Below are 14,774 nucleotides of genomic sequence, written 5' to 3' on the forward strand. Positions count from 1 at the left end.
GTCATGGAGGCTTCCACCAAGATTTCAAAGGAAGGCTTGGGAGACCAGGCAAGGTGTAGCAAGGTAGGAGTCCTTGTGGGCACCCTCTGGGAAGGCAAAGTGTGGACATTTGGAGAGGAAGCCAAAGCTGCAGTGGAGACCCCCAAGATTAAGAATGCCAGCAACATGGGACATCATCCTAGGAAAGCTGTAGGAATTGAGCAGAGAAAAGCCAAATGAAAGGTCACTTGGGCTGCAACAAACGAGGTCACAGGGGCGGAGCTACACAAGCCCTTTGGAGAGAACATCACCATGCCATGTGCCCCAGATGCCAGACATGGAGCTACAGGACTGGTTTGTCCAGTTGGATTTTGGTCTTGCTTTGCTCCTCTAATTTTGTGAATGGAAATGTTTACTCTGTACTATTATATATTGGATACTTTTAAATTGCTTTCAATTTTACAGGTGCGCACAATGCGAGATTGCCTTGAGCCTCAGAGAAGACTCTGGACTTGAACTTTGAGCAACCTCAGAACTGTTGAGACTATGGGACTCTTGGGAATGGACTACATGTATTTTGCAAGATGAGTGAGATGAGTGTGAGCTTTTGGGGGCTGGGGTGGAAAGTTATGGGTTGGATGTGAGGTTTCCCCCAATAGCTCATGTGTGAGACATTGCAAGAAGGTTCAGAGAAAAAATGATTGGGCTGTGAGGGTCTTAACCCAATCAGTGAATGAATCCCTGATAGGGATTAACAGAGTGGTAACTGAAGTGGTAGGTGTGACTGGAGGAGATTGGAATTGGGGCATGGCTTTGGGGTATATATTTTTTATCTGGAGAGTGGAGACTCTCTCTTCCTAAATTATAAAATTCTCCATTCCCTCCTAGCCTATACAATTTCTGCTGAGAGATCTACTATTAGTCTAATGAGGATACTCTCAAATGTGACTTTTCTCTTGCAGATTTTAGATTTTTTTCTTTGTTTTATGCTTTTGACAGTTTAATATCTGATCTGGTAAGCCTACTGTACATGGATGTCCGTATCTTTCCCAAGATTAGGGAAGTTTTCTGCTACTATTTCATTGAATAGATTTCTATGCAATTAGCTCTTTTCCTCCTCACCTTTGAATATTCCAGAAATGTGGATATTTATTCAGTTAATGTGTGTGACTGAGATATTTCAAAAGACTTGACTTCAAGTTTAGATATTCTTTCTTCCACTTGATCTGGTTTGTTGTTGAGGCTTTCAACTGTATTTTTTAAATTATTGATCCTTTCATTTCTATTTGGTTCTTTTTTAAACTCTCTATGCTGAGTTTCTCTTTTCCTATCCTGCATTGTATAGTTTTCTTTAACTGTATATCTGTATTCTATTTAAAAATAATTCTTTTAAATTCTTGATCAGAAGTTTATTCACATTGATTTTTCTGGGGATCTTATGTTCTTTTGGAGGCATGATATTACCATGTTTTTTCATATTACTCGTGTTCTTGTGTTGAGATTTTCACATCTGGTGGATCAAGTATCTCTACCACTTTTATGGGGTGGCCTTACTAAGTGGATTTATCTTGAAGATATGTCTGGGGGTATTGGTTTGTTATGCAATGTTGGCTTTATTTCTAGCTAGGTACCATCCATAGTGTAGTCTCCCTATAGCTTCTTCGGCTATGATTGATGACTTTGGGCACAGTGTGTACCATGGTGGAGTAAGATCCACTGTCCTTGCAGCTACACAAAAGTGGCAACACTCTAGTCATTCAGGCAGGTGTGCTACAGACAGCAGTGGGTATGGGCTACTCACTGTGTGACAACTTTGACAACAGGAGTGGTAGCCCCATAAGGTGCACAGTTACCTCTGATTTCCTCAGGCACCAGTGATGTTAACTGCTGCCACCAAGGGCTTCTGGCACTACTGCCAAGTCCCGCAGTGGTAAGGGACTTGAAGCATTGTCCTTTGGCCAGTCAGTGGTGGGGATCCAGAGGCTGAGGTGTGGTGGGAACCAGAGTACGGCTCCTGTGTTGCTCACACTCAGTCCTGATAGCTGTGGATGTGGGGGAGGGTGGCATTGGGAACCACATAGGTGGGGTGTCAGTAGGAACTATGATGTTCCTCTGCCAGTGGCAGTGCACACCCCGGAGCTGGACAGTGGCTGTCAATGGGCAAAGTCCTCTTGGCTCCCTGCCCACGTGTCAGGGGTGAAGCTGGGGCTCCTTCCCACACTACTGCAGCAGTAGCACATACCTGGGGGCAGGTTAGCAGCTGGAGCCATAAGAGTTGCTCCAGTTTCCCTAAGCATGCTCCTGTGGGCAAGGCAGTGGAAGCCGCTGTTCCCTTCCTGCCCTGGCAGAAAGAGAAGCCTGAGTGAGGTGCAGGGGCAGGGGTGGCAGGAACCGTGTGGGTGTCTGTCTTCAGTCCTGACACTGGTCTCAACTGCCCTGACCGTGTTTTCAAGGGTGGTGCCCTCCATTCCCCCTTGCATCACAACACCTACCTGCATTGCAGACGGTTTAGGTCACAGACACTCTGCTGGGTCAACGTGGAGGAATGTCTGTGAAGTCATAGAGATGGGACTCTGTGGGGGTTTCTGACCCCTATAATAGTCCAAACTCGGACAATAGCTCACTTCTCAAGATGGCTCTAGGCCACAGCACCTGGGTGTTTGCTGGGAGATGATGTAAGGTCCTTTTCCAAAGCAGGGCTATTGTGCAGTTTTCATGTTACTTATCTAAGTGGGCTGCCAGCCTCGTGAGGATTGTGTAACTTTCTGGTATCTACAATCACCAGCATCTGCATCGATGGAGTTTTCTGGGATTCTCTTTCACCCTGATCCCTGTGAAGGGGAGACTCCCCTTCCTCTGGCTGTGGAGCAGTGTGGCAGGTGCTGGGATATTCTGTTTCTCTTTCTATGCTATTATCCCAGATCGCTGAATCTTAGAAGGTTCTGGTTTCTCTCTTGCCGACTTCATGTTCTCCCAGTCGCTCACCTTAAAATGCAGCTACATACTTGTTAGCTTTAGTTCTCCTTTGCAGAGGAGGAGGTGAGTGCTGGGCCCATCTATTTTCCCATCTTGGATTGCCCAACCACCACTCCCAGGAATGTTTTATATTGTTCTCGAGAGCACAGTGTACATGGTAGCTTTTGAATCAACACTGATTAAATATTCTGCCAGAAATAGGAGTTGATACAAATATTGTAGCATATTAACCAATGAACCTGGTCCTGAGTCCAGTACTTAGCTAGCAGTGTGGCTTTCAGGAAACTACAACTCAGCTTTCTCATCTGTCAAGTGAGGATAGTAGTCCCTGCCTCATAAAGGCAGTGTGAGGTTGACATAAAATCTTTGAAAACAAATAAAACAGAGTCCCTGAGATGAGTCTAGTTTGGCTAACATTTCCATTCCACATCAGCAGTCAGCATATTAACAATATGCCTTCAGGTTAACTTTTGTGTCTATAATTACATCTATCTCATCACTAATGGGCAGCTAGCTCAGTTAAGAAAGTCCAAACCATCCACCCAGTGTGATGGTAAAGTGAAATAAAGCCACCTCAGAAACATCCAAAATCCCAAGCAGGGCCTGCCCTGAGGTCAAGTCAGAATTCTGCTGGTGAATATATACCACCACAGCATGTGGGACCCCAAAGTGCTGGTGTGAAAGCCATCACTTCTTGGACAGTCACAGAGTCCAAATGCTCTAAATCATAAACACATCACTTGGGGATCTTATTGAAATGAGATTCCAGTTAAGTACATCTGGAGCAGGGCCTGAATTTTGGCATTTGTAGAAACTGTTTAATATGACATTTTGATGCATTCATGCTCAAGTCCAAGGATAAACACACTGAAACTGTTTATAGAAGTTCAGGGTAGGTAGAAAACAAGAGGTGTATTTGTAAAATTATTTATTTACATTTTAAGCTCACATTAAAATCTTTCTAGGATAGAATAGCTAAGATGAAATATACAGAGTTGATATAAACACATACAGTAATCTTTATTGGAAGAGAGTTCTACAGATTTTAGATGAACTCAGGTTTTCTTTTATGAAACCAACGTCTCCCCAATGAGAATAAATTGATTTGTATCATTTTAAAAAACTGAGAAGCAAAAAGTTAACCTTGATTTGTTAAGCAGTTATCCATAAAACTTTATGCCATAAAGTCAAAATTATTTTACAGTGCTGAGATATCCAAATAGGTCCAAACGAGATATAATGAATATATTTTAAATGTGAGTACTTTGGTTGTTAGGCTTTGACTTCGTTTTTGGCATTACTTGTATAATCACATCATTTAAATGAGTCATTCATTACAGGCAATCCATTCAAAACACGACTTGCTCAATACCACAGTATTGCAAAGCACTTAGACTTGCCTTGATTTGGAATACTTTAAAGATGCTGACAATAGCTACATGTTTCTTTTTCTTCATTCAGCAAAATAAAAAGAGAAACCACAAATTTGTTTTCCATGTGTTAAAAAACCCAAATCTGTCACAAAACCTTATTGATTTCTTTAAAAAAAATTCCCTCCAAACAATACCTGCTCTAGGTATTGGTGCATTATTGAAATACTAGACCTGTAAGATCTCTTTCCATATGTCAAAAGCCTATTATTTCATGATATGTTTATGTAAAATGTGCTGATGGATATATCAACAGTACACTGATGCTTCTGGGAAGGATTCACATTTAAAACAACTTTTCAAGCCTAGATTTAGTAAGAGTCTTAGAAAAATAAATAAAACAAAATTCTGTGGTTGGTTCTGCCCCTCCCCTTTACTTCTCTCCCTTCACAGATTTGGGCATAAGAGTTCAGGCTTTTAAAAAGCAGAAGAAAGCAAAATACGATAACGAAGGTTTTACTATCTACAGTTTCCTTTTCTTAGTGTAATGCATTATCCCCAAGGTAAACTTGTTTCCCTTTCTTTAAAATGAAGATTCAGTCTTATAAGACTATTTTAAATAACTGTCCTTAGATCAAAGTAAAGTTTAAAAAACAGTGCTTTTAATAAAAAAGCAGCAGAATGCCTATAAAATACATAACTTGTGATTAAGAAGAGTGCCATTAAGAAGTCTAAAAGCAGCTGGGCACAGTGGGTCACATCTGTAATCCCAGTGGCTTGGGAGGCAAGGAGGATCACAAGTTTGAGGCCAGCCTCAGTTCAGTAACTTAGCAAGACCCTAAGCAACCCAGTGAAACCCTTCTCAAAATAAAAAATAAAAAGGGCTGGGCATGTAGCTTAGTGGTGAAGTGCCCCTGGCTTAAATTCCCAGTAACAAACAAACAAACAAACAAACAAAAAACAACAAAAAAAAGAGAGAAAGTCTGTAAACAAAATCTAAACCTAATTTGAAGTTTACATTAATCTCTTTAAAAGTCTGTTTAAACAGTAAGTTATATCATAAGTGATTGGTTTAAAATTTCCACTCTAAACTTTCTCAAAAATAAACTGTCACACAAATGTATAAATTTAAGTTATTCCTGCTGTTTCTTATATTTATTTTTTTTCCAATTTTGTAGGTATAGGAAAGCAAGAAATAAAGTTCCTATGTGTTGGCTAAATTTATTTGTATCTGATTTTGGGTTAAGTATTTTTATTTATTTTTTATTGGATTAAATATTTTGTATTTGGATTTTGGATAAAGGGATTCTATGTGTACTCTAAAACTTTTCAAAAAGCCGTATTTACATTAATTGTACAGCATTTTATATACACATAAATACAAATTTATAGGAAACAAATTAACCTACACTTTTTATAATGTAAAAAATAAAAAATGCAACAAATGTGACCACATGCAAAGTTGGCTGTTTGAGAAATCTGCATGGTGTCTGTTCCAGTGGTTCCTTGAGTAACTTGAAGCACGGCAATAAACACACCACAGATGCTTAGTTTATTTTTGACCTCAGTCTAGGCCAATCCAGTTTTTTTTTTTTTTTTTTTTTTTTTGCGGTGCTGGGGATTGAACCCAGGGCCTTGTGCTTGGGAGGCAAGCACTCTACCAACTGAGCTACATCCCCAGCCCTAGGCCAATCCAGTTTTAAGTGAAAAATTTTCTGTTAAAGCTAATGCCATACAAGTAGTTGAGTTTACTGAGAATATTCGTACTAGAGAGGAAAGATTTAGGGAAGACATGATAGCAGATGTCAAATATTTGGAAGCATAAATATAGGGAAGGATCAAAATTCTTTGTCCAGGGGGAAATCAGGACTTTCTAATAAGAGCTATGCAAATCCTGGAAGTTCTGCTTCACCAGGGTGAACTCTGAGTCCCATGAGTAGAAGTGCCTTTTCAGGCCCTGGTAGTGAGGACTCCTGGGCTGGCAGGTGAGACTGATAGGTGGTTAGTCCCTGAGGATCCCTGAAGTTCCTTGATGGAAATTATTTGCTTGAGATTGAATTTCTGGCGTTATAGGACTTCTTAGGCAGTTTGCTTTATCTTGTATTTCTGCCTATAAAGTAGTGTTTGATTTCTGTTATATTCCTTGTGAATAGAAGGGTTTGACCCTCCTGAAATAGATCAAAGTGAGAATTTCTGATCTCGTTACTCTCCCATGAAGACAAATAGGTGGCTGTGATGAGCTTTGGTAGCGTCCTGCACCTTGTAAGTCCTCCACTGTCCACTGGAGGAAGTAGGCTAGAAGCAGAGATTTAAACTGGGGGTGGCAGGGATGTTACCCAGTCTCAAATGTTTACTGTTCCATAAGTTCTGATCTTGAGAAAGAACGGGAAGTCTTGTTCGGCACTCCTTTGTTTCAGATGGCATGCCAGTACTTACCACAGTAAGGAATTTTTAGGATCGGATTTGAGGTATAGAAGGGTAGGAAGCACAGACATTTTGACCTCCATTAAACAAACAATAACAACTCTCCCATAAGTTAGAAAAGGTTTTAAACTCTAAAATCAAGGCTTTTTTTCAGACATTTAAATGCACTAAAATGTAGAATGAAAACCCTATGGCTGGAAATATATAAGACAAATAAATAAGGTCACGTGGTTTATATATCTCAAATTCTTAGAGAGGCCTGGCAGTAGTTCAGGAAGACAGTCTAAAGAAATGTTCCCTGAGTTCTTAACCTCACAGATAAGTCCATGAACTCCAAGACTTTTGAGATAGGAAAACCCACACGGACCGCACACCCCTCCTCCAAGAGTGAGTGTGTAGTCCAAAGTGGTTTGTTCAGTGCTTTCCCTATAGTTCAAATGTTTTAAGAATGTGGCTTTATCCATTTCTTAGAAAACAAGGATCCAAATGAAACGTCTAAGAGGAGGAAGAAAAAAACTGTTTAAAGAAAATAAAGCTTCATCATTAGTTAAGAGTACAGTTGAGTAAATCAGTTCTAAACCTCTCGTACAATAAGAGCAGTGATGGTAGGTGGCAGAAGGTAGAGTTCTATGAACTTGGGTTTTTCTGGTCTCTGTTATTGAGTCCAGCCTTCCTATCAAACAGACTCATAGTCTACCAATTAATTCAAAGAACCAAAACTATTACAAGCAGAATGACTTTTTCAGTATGTAAATGTGCAACTCCTAAATTTGTTTTTAAATAAAGTTCTTAATAATCATTCTAAGAGGGTCTCAGATTTAAATATATGGGGTTTATACACAGATTGGCATACAATAGTGATTTAAAAAAACACATTGAAAACTGGGATTTAAAGTCTCTTGAATTGTTTTCATATATTCACTTTCTTGGTACCTACTAGAATACTTAAAAAATAAATTATTTGTATGTGTTGAATTCAAACAGTGAAATATATGATTGTTTGGAACTCCTACAGGATCTATTTAGAAAAACTTGTTGCAATAAATAGACTCCAAATCTGTTGCTGGAACACTTAGGTTAGGCTTCATTTTAAGCCATTAAAAGTTTTTTTTTTTTAAGAGGGTTAAGAGATACTACTGAAATGTTCCATCTCTTTCAGTAAAGTGCACAAAAATGAGTGCATCCTTTGGTGTGGCTATGACCTCAAGGGAGGAGTAGAAGTCAATGGTGCTGGTGTCAGGTTCCTGACTATATTACTGAGGCTTGCAATCTTCTCTTCCAGGAGGTAATTTTTCTTCTCTGCTGTTTTCTGTCGCTGTTCAGTCATTTCCAGAGCTTTCAGCAACTGGGCATTTTCAACATACAAATCCTTCACCATTGCATCTGCTTTAGTATTCTTGCAGAGCTAGAAACAGAACCAGAAACATTGTGACTCCATTTCTGTAATTAATCTTTTAAATTGAGGTCTGACATCAGGACAGATGCATTATAAAGGCAAATTATGCCTACCAGTTCCATTCTTTACTTTTACAGTATAGCTTTAACATCAGATTCAGCAACAGGGAAACAAGTAGGGCAAACCCACTTTTTCCAAGCTGTCTCTTTTCGTGTTTGTAGAAGTTACCAATAAAAAGAACAGATTGCTCTTCGAAGGCTCCAAAATGAAAACTTATTTCCTACCTAAACTAAGTGTATTCCTTTATTCATTTCCTGAAAACATCACAAATACTTTTGAACTTAAATTTTTGAGCTGTAATATGTGAACTGTATTAAACTCCAAACAGTGGAGTCTGAAGCTCACTATTCACATCTACAACCTATTGTTTATTTCAAAAACTGGCTCACAAATTACAAAAAAGAGATGAGATTTTGGCAGTTGCTTTTCTTCTGCTTCTTCCTCTTTGCATGGGGCCTTGCCTAGAAGGTATATTCTAATCCTTATGGTTAGGACACAGAGTCTAGGTTGGTGTGGGAAAACTGTTTTTAGCGGATGTGGGATACTTTTATTTTTGCTTCTTTAATATCTTCAATCTCCTTTCCCATGTTATACTTTTAACTCTTCACTTGATTCTCAATTTCAAGCAGGGCATTTTAAAGAATAAAGGTTTAAGGGAATGAAGAGCAACTACAGAGTGGCTAACTTATTAGCATTTCAAAGGTCAATGATAATTTAGATGACTGGTACATATAACATATTAGCATTTCAGAACCTATTCTCTATTGAAATATTCTAATACCACCTGTCTTCTTTTCTTTGTCCCTCCCTTCCTCCCTTTAAGAAACACTTCAAAGGTTCTTCAAGACCTAAAGAATAAAATTCACTCTTGGGATACCAAGTGAGGTTCTCTCTTTCTGTCCCCTCCAGTTTTTTCCTCCCAGGACAGTATGAACTGGTAATATCCATGTGTCTATAGATGTTCACACCCTGCAAGGTAACCTAACTCTGTGATGTTCCCGTAGCCTAAAATGTCCTTCCCACAGTTGAAATCTCACTCAACCCTCAAGATTTGGTTTAAGAGGCCTTCACGAAGCTTTCTGTCAACCTCTGGGTTTGATCAAGTGCCTCTTCTCTTGTGTTCCCATCTACTCAAATAGGACTGATGCTATTTTACATATTTTTTGATCTACCATTTGGTGGAATACTTGGTACCTTGTAAGTGTGCTAGAATTCACCTTCCATATGGGCAGGGATGTCATTTTGTTCACTGTTGCATCTCTAGTGCCCCAAACAGGACATGACACATAGTAACTATGTGTTGAACAAATGAGTACTTAAAGGATTGAATGGGAAAATGTTCACTGTTAGGACTTTCTTTTCGGTTCATTAAGATATATAGGGCAAAGGAACATTCCGATCTATACCTGTTTCCAGACCCTCTTTTGGGGTTATCATTCTCAGGTTTTATTTATCTAGAAAACCAAGTTGGGCAGTTTTCCCTGCCCCGGTTTATTTCAATCTTGGTCTCCAGAGAGATTTATAACACTATCCTAGGAGCTGGTCCTCCTTGCATAGCTCTTTGGAAGATGTACACTAACCTCTAACCACTGAGGTCACTTCTGTCACCAGCAGGTGAAAGGATAAGACTGCTTAGTGGTCTGGAATTTGGGGGTCCAGATTTTATACAAAGTACATCCTTCTGGGGCAATGAGGTACTTTTTGAACTTGTCACAGCTACTGAGAACAGGAAAGCTAAATCTCCATTTATTACCCACCAATACCATTTTTCTGTTTGTTTAAATGGCATATTGCTTATCTTGGGCATAAAAAAATCCAATAAGTATTCAATGTGAGCCACTGAACCTCACTTGGAATGCTTTAGATCCATGTTAATTACTGTTAGCAAATACTCATTTTTTAAACTTGCAGTGGACAAACGTATACCTTGAAGAGCTTTGAAAGAATATAGAATTCACATTTTGGGGGCAGTGTGAGGGAGAGTGAATCCTAAGTTCTTCTAGACATCTATAGAATTTGCCTTTATTAGACAACACAAGTTAGCAAGTTAATGGCAAGAAAGGAGTGTAAAACTGGAATGTGGGGTGGGTGGACAGAGGTGTCTGGGGAGGCTCACTTGTTCTTTGAGCTGATTCACTTTCTCTTGAAGAAGTCTTTTCACCAGTTTCAGTTTCTGTTCAACTTCTATCATTCGTTCCTCCATAATAGATACCAGCTGTTCCTGGCTTCCCTGAAGGGAAGAAAAAAAGAGTGTATCATCATTTGAAAATCATGCTACATTGAAAGCACTAATAGTTTATTCTCCCCACAAGATGCCTAGAGGAAGTACAGCCAATGTTTTGCCTTTTAAACAGGAAGGATGGATTTCTGAGCACTGCATGGATTGCACAGGTCAGAAAAGTAGTCCTATCAGAGAAAGAATCAAAGAGAAAACAAAGAATCTTACCTGTGGTACCACTGTCCCCTGATAAAAAGAAAAATTCTTAAAACCCATAACTGAATACCTGTGTGCACCTCTTCTACAGTAAAATGGGCATCCAAAGTAAATTAAAAGATGGTGATCAACTTCCAATCTGATTTGGGTCTTTGCAATACAGTGGGTCTCTCAACAACAAAACACTGAGTTTATTCAGAATTGCTTAATATTTCCAATCAGCTTGCAACACATGTCTGTTTTTCCTTAGAAATAACGGATTACTTTTTTGGGGGTGTGAGGGTTTTTTCCTTCATAATCATCAGTGTTTTCCTGCCAGTTTCTCTAGTCATCTGTTTCCCAATCTGACTCGTTGATGTGAGGCAAACATCTGGATTGGAGGATGGGTTTATCATCAGAGTAGATTGAAAATTAAGAATCTTCTCTCCAGAGACAACTCCTAGATAAAACCAACAGGCAGAAAGGCAGCCCTAGTTTTCTCCCTCTCCTCACACAGTGATGGGTTACATATGTGGGTTTTTGGAAGCAGAGTGATCTAAAGAGAGATTAGAGCATGACTGACTGTCCCTTCCCTCGGCTAGCCCCGGACCCCTCAAAATGTCCACATGAGGAATTTCAGATTTCAAAAGGTACTTCGAATCTTGACATACAGTCCAGGTGTTAATGAAGATGGAACTTAAATATTCCTTTTTTCTTTTAAAGTACTGTGAATTGAACCTAGGGGGTGTCATACCACTGAGCTACATCCCCAGGCCTTTATATTTTATTTTGAAACAGGACCTCTCCAAGTTGCCCAGACTGTCCTTGAACTTGCCATCCTCCTGCTTCAGTTGGTTGCTGGGATTACAGGTGTGTGCCACACCTTGGCTGCAGTTACACATTTTTAAAAAGGCATACTTTAAAAAATACACAGAATGACCAAATATGCGTTAAAGCCAAAGTCTGCTTAGATATTAAGTAATAGCATTTAATCATAAAAGAAATAACTAACTCATGTGACTAATTTTAAGACAAAAGTTGTAGTAAGCGGAAGTCTAATGCAAAAAACTGAATTTCAATAAATTGGGCCTTGAATATCTAGCTTTTAAAAGTCCTATTTATTTTAAAGGACAGATGACTTTTTAAAGTTCAAATACAAATAAAAATGCTTAATTTCCACTTGCCTAAAAAAAAAAAATCAAAATTTAAAACCACAGTTGCAGAAAATTTAAAGTATACAGAGTATGGCAAAAGAGTGGGGGGGGTGGAGAGGAAAAACAGAGGCAGGCATATATTTAAAATTTATTTTATTGTTTCACCAAAATTTTCCTTTTTTTCTGTCAAAAAGTATTATACATCTTATACAAAACAGTATAAATAACCCTAATTCTCTTCAAATTCCATATATAAAAGTAGTACCTTTTCTTAAAAATAATTACAACTTATGGAATGAGAAAATATATAGAATACATCCTTTCAAGAGTCTTAAATCCACACTCTTTAACTGGTATAAATAAAATGATTTATAACAAGGAGAAATTTGTGAATTTGATTCACAAGATCTGTCATTTCTACGTAAATAAATAATACTGCAAAGGCTTAACAGTAAAAATCATAATAGAATAATTTAAAAGAGCACTTATTCCATGTCTCAGCTTATGCCTCTGTTAGTGTGGTGTGTGTGCGTGTGTGGGTGTGTGCATTTGTGAGTCTGCCATGGTAACAAATGCCATCAATAGCAGCCCAGTTTTCACAGGTGCCCAATCCTTCTGCAGGAATCTGCATGCACTGCTCGCTGCTCCGGTAGCAAGGCCTAGAGAAAGAAGGCAAGTGGTATACTTCACCCTGATGTCCAGATTATGTATTTTGAGGGAGTCTAAATTCACACATTTATGATGCAAACAATTTTTCAAAGCACACACATTAACACTACACACGCAAGCAAAGCAACACAAAGGCAAAAGACATTACACCACTCCACGCACAGACAACATGCAGATTCCAATAATATTCTGTATTCTTAGAATTAGGGTCAGCTTGGTAACTGGAAATGTGAGAGCCTGCAGTGGGAATCTAGTCCGAGTAGCAGCACAGTCTGTTCTGGCTGGTGGGCTTTTTTTTTTTTTTTAATACAAAAAAATCTTACGTTTTTGTCTAGTCTTGAAGCAAATGGAGTAAAAGAACATTTTTAATTTTTAAATATGGGTGGGTGGGTTAGGAAGAGCATGCTTTGAAAATAGTGTGTATGGGAGGTCAACAAATAGAATCTTGGTCAAGTCATTTGGTTTAGAAGGTCCATTAGGAACTGAGGTTAAGGTTTTATAGTTCAATGACATAATAAAGAACTGAAGGATCTACCATTGCAATTTTAATTCAAAAATTTAATTTTGATACTGGGAAGCTAAAAAGCACAAACTTCAAAGTTTTGTTAGGAAGAATAGGTGGCAGGAGTACCATACATCCTAACAAAGCACAGATACATAAGAGTAGCAGAGGAAAACAAATGCTCCTGTGGATAATTATAGTGCTCTTGTGACTTTACCAAGCTATTCTAAAGGGATTTAAAAGGAGTTGGGAAATTCCTTATCAAACATTAATGGAGAGGTAAGGTGATGGAAACAAGTGCATCTAAACCAGAGGCAATTTAGAATTCCACAAAAAAGTACTTGTTCTTTTTATTCCTAATTATGAATAAACTACATGGGTAAGACCAAAGAGTTGTGAAACTTCTGAAAAAGGATGATTATGAATGAGAAATAACTGTTTGAAAACCTAGGTAATAAGATAGTACTTGGTAGTGACTCAGGATAAGCTTAATTCCAAGGGAATGGGAAGACCTTTATTTTCTTAAAAATAGTTTTTCAGACTAGATCATTTTTAAAAATTGAGCTTAATGATTATATCAACTAAAAAGTATGTCACCAACTACACTTTCCACCTTAATTGTGAAATGCCCCCACCTGTAAATTCCACAGACATCGGCGGGCCCTACCCCTCTGCTGTAGGAAAACTAAAGGATGTTTTGTTCCTAGTGTCTATCCCAGAGCTGCACTTTCAGTCTGTAATTTTTTTGACATGAGATGAGAATGCTGGACAACTGTACACTATGCCCACGTGACTCGGATGCTTTGTCTTCTACTGCAAGTGTGCAAAGGAGACCCAGAACATCTCAGAAGTGGAGAGCTGGAAAGTAGTGCTGCAAAAACCAAACAAAAGCCAGCACTGCAGGACTCTGGATTTGTGATACGGGGAAGGTGACACTCTCTGATAGTAGATTTAGATTCTTTCTCCCCACCTTTGAACTGGTTTAACTTCAAATAAAAGTAGAATTATTAGGTGATCTGAGTTTATTACTAGAGGAAAAGAATGCTTCATACCTGTGGCGTGTTGGTTTCGGAGGTCCTGTTGTCAAGTTCCTCCTGTAGGTGCTCATTTCTCCTTTCTGCCTGCAGTAGCTGGTGTTGAAGCTGCAGAAAGTGCTCCCTGGGCACCATTGGACAGGCCTGCTGCTGGAGCAGCTGCAGATCCCAGTGAGGGGATGGGCTAAGCATCACAGTGGACCTCAGGTGCTGCATCTGAAGGACAAGGGCAAAGGCCTGGTCAGCAGCAGTGCCTTCTATCACAGAGCTGCCCTGGAATGTGTCAAGCAATAGTCAAGCCTGTGGATTTGCTAATGGCCCCACCCCCACCCATAGCTTGGGAACAGGACCGCACATGAGCCAGAGTGAGACATAAATGAGAAGAGCCATTTTGCATAGGAGATAATATAATGAATAGCAGACTTTCTCAACATTTTTAGACTTTAAAAAATAGCACTTCATCATCTTAAGTGACTGTGGGGCCCTGTGGCATAATGCATAGTATATCTGAATTCCACCTCATTTTTTCTTATGCTAGAATGTTTGATAACCTTACTCCTCTTTTAAAAACCTGGGGTCATAATAGGGAAATCAGAGAAAGTGGTTGTGCTTTAGCCTTGTGCCACTTTACTTACTATTCATAAATATTCTTAAATGTTCAACTACTACCTATTTTCTAACCCCAAGTAAACAATTTTTAAGAATCTTGTCTTGTACCTAAAATTACTTGAACCCATCTTTGACTTATCAATGGGTAGTTAAACCCTGAAACAGCACAAGACAGGAAATTCTGGGGT

The 14,774-nt window shown here is 39.0% G+C and overlaps 1 protein-coding gene and 1 non-coding gene across 2 annotated transcripts in view; both read right to left on the reverse strand.

Annotated features, from left to right (window-relative positions):
• Window positions 1-5,931: 5,931 nt before the first annotated feature.
• Trnag-ccc (transfer RNA glycine (anticodon CCC)) lies at window positions 5,932-6,005 on the reverse strand. The gene has a single exon. It is a non-coding gene; the product is annotated as a tRNA-Gly (tRNA).
• A 1,776-nt stretch (window positions 6,006-7,781) lies between these two features.
• Window positions 7,782-14,774, reverse strand: part of Nin (ninein) — a 102,600-nt gene continuing 95,607 nt past the window's right edge. The window contains 3 exon segments of the mRNA XM_047539783.1: window positions 7,782-8,154; window positions 10,322-10,435; window positions 13,996-14,193. Coding sequence (XP_047395739.1) covers window positions 7,945-8,154; window positions 10,322-10,435; window positions 13,996-14,193 — 522 coding nt within the window. The 3' untranslated portion in view covers window positions 7,782-7,944.

This window comes from Sciurus carolinensis, chromosome 2 (genome assembly GCF_902686445.1).
Source record: "Sciurus carolinensis chromosome 2, mSciCar1.2, whole genome shotgun sequence".
NCBI lineage: Eukaryota > Metazoa > Chordata > Mammalia > Rodentia > Sciuridae > Sciurus > Sciurus carolinensis.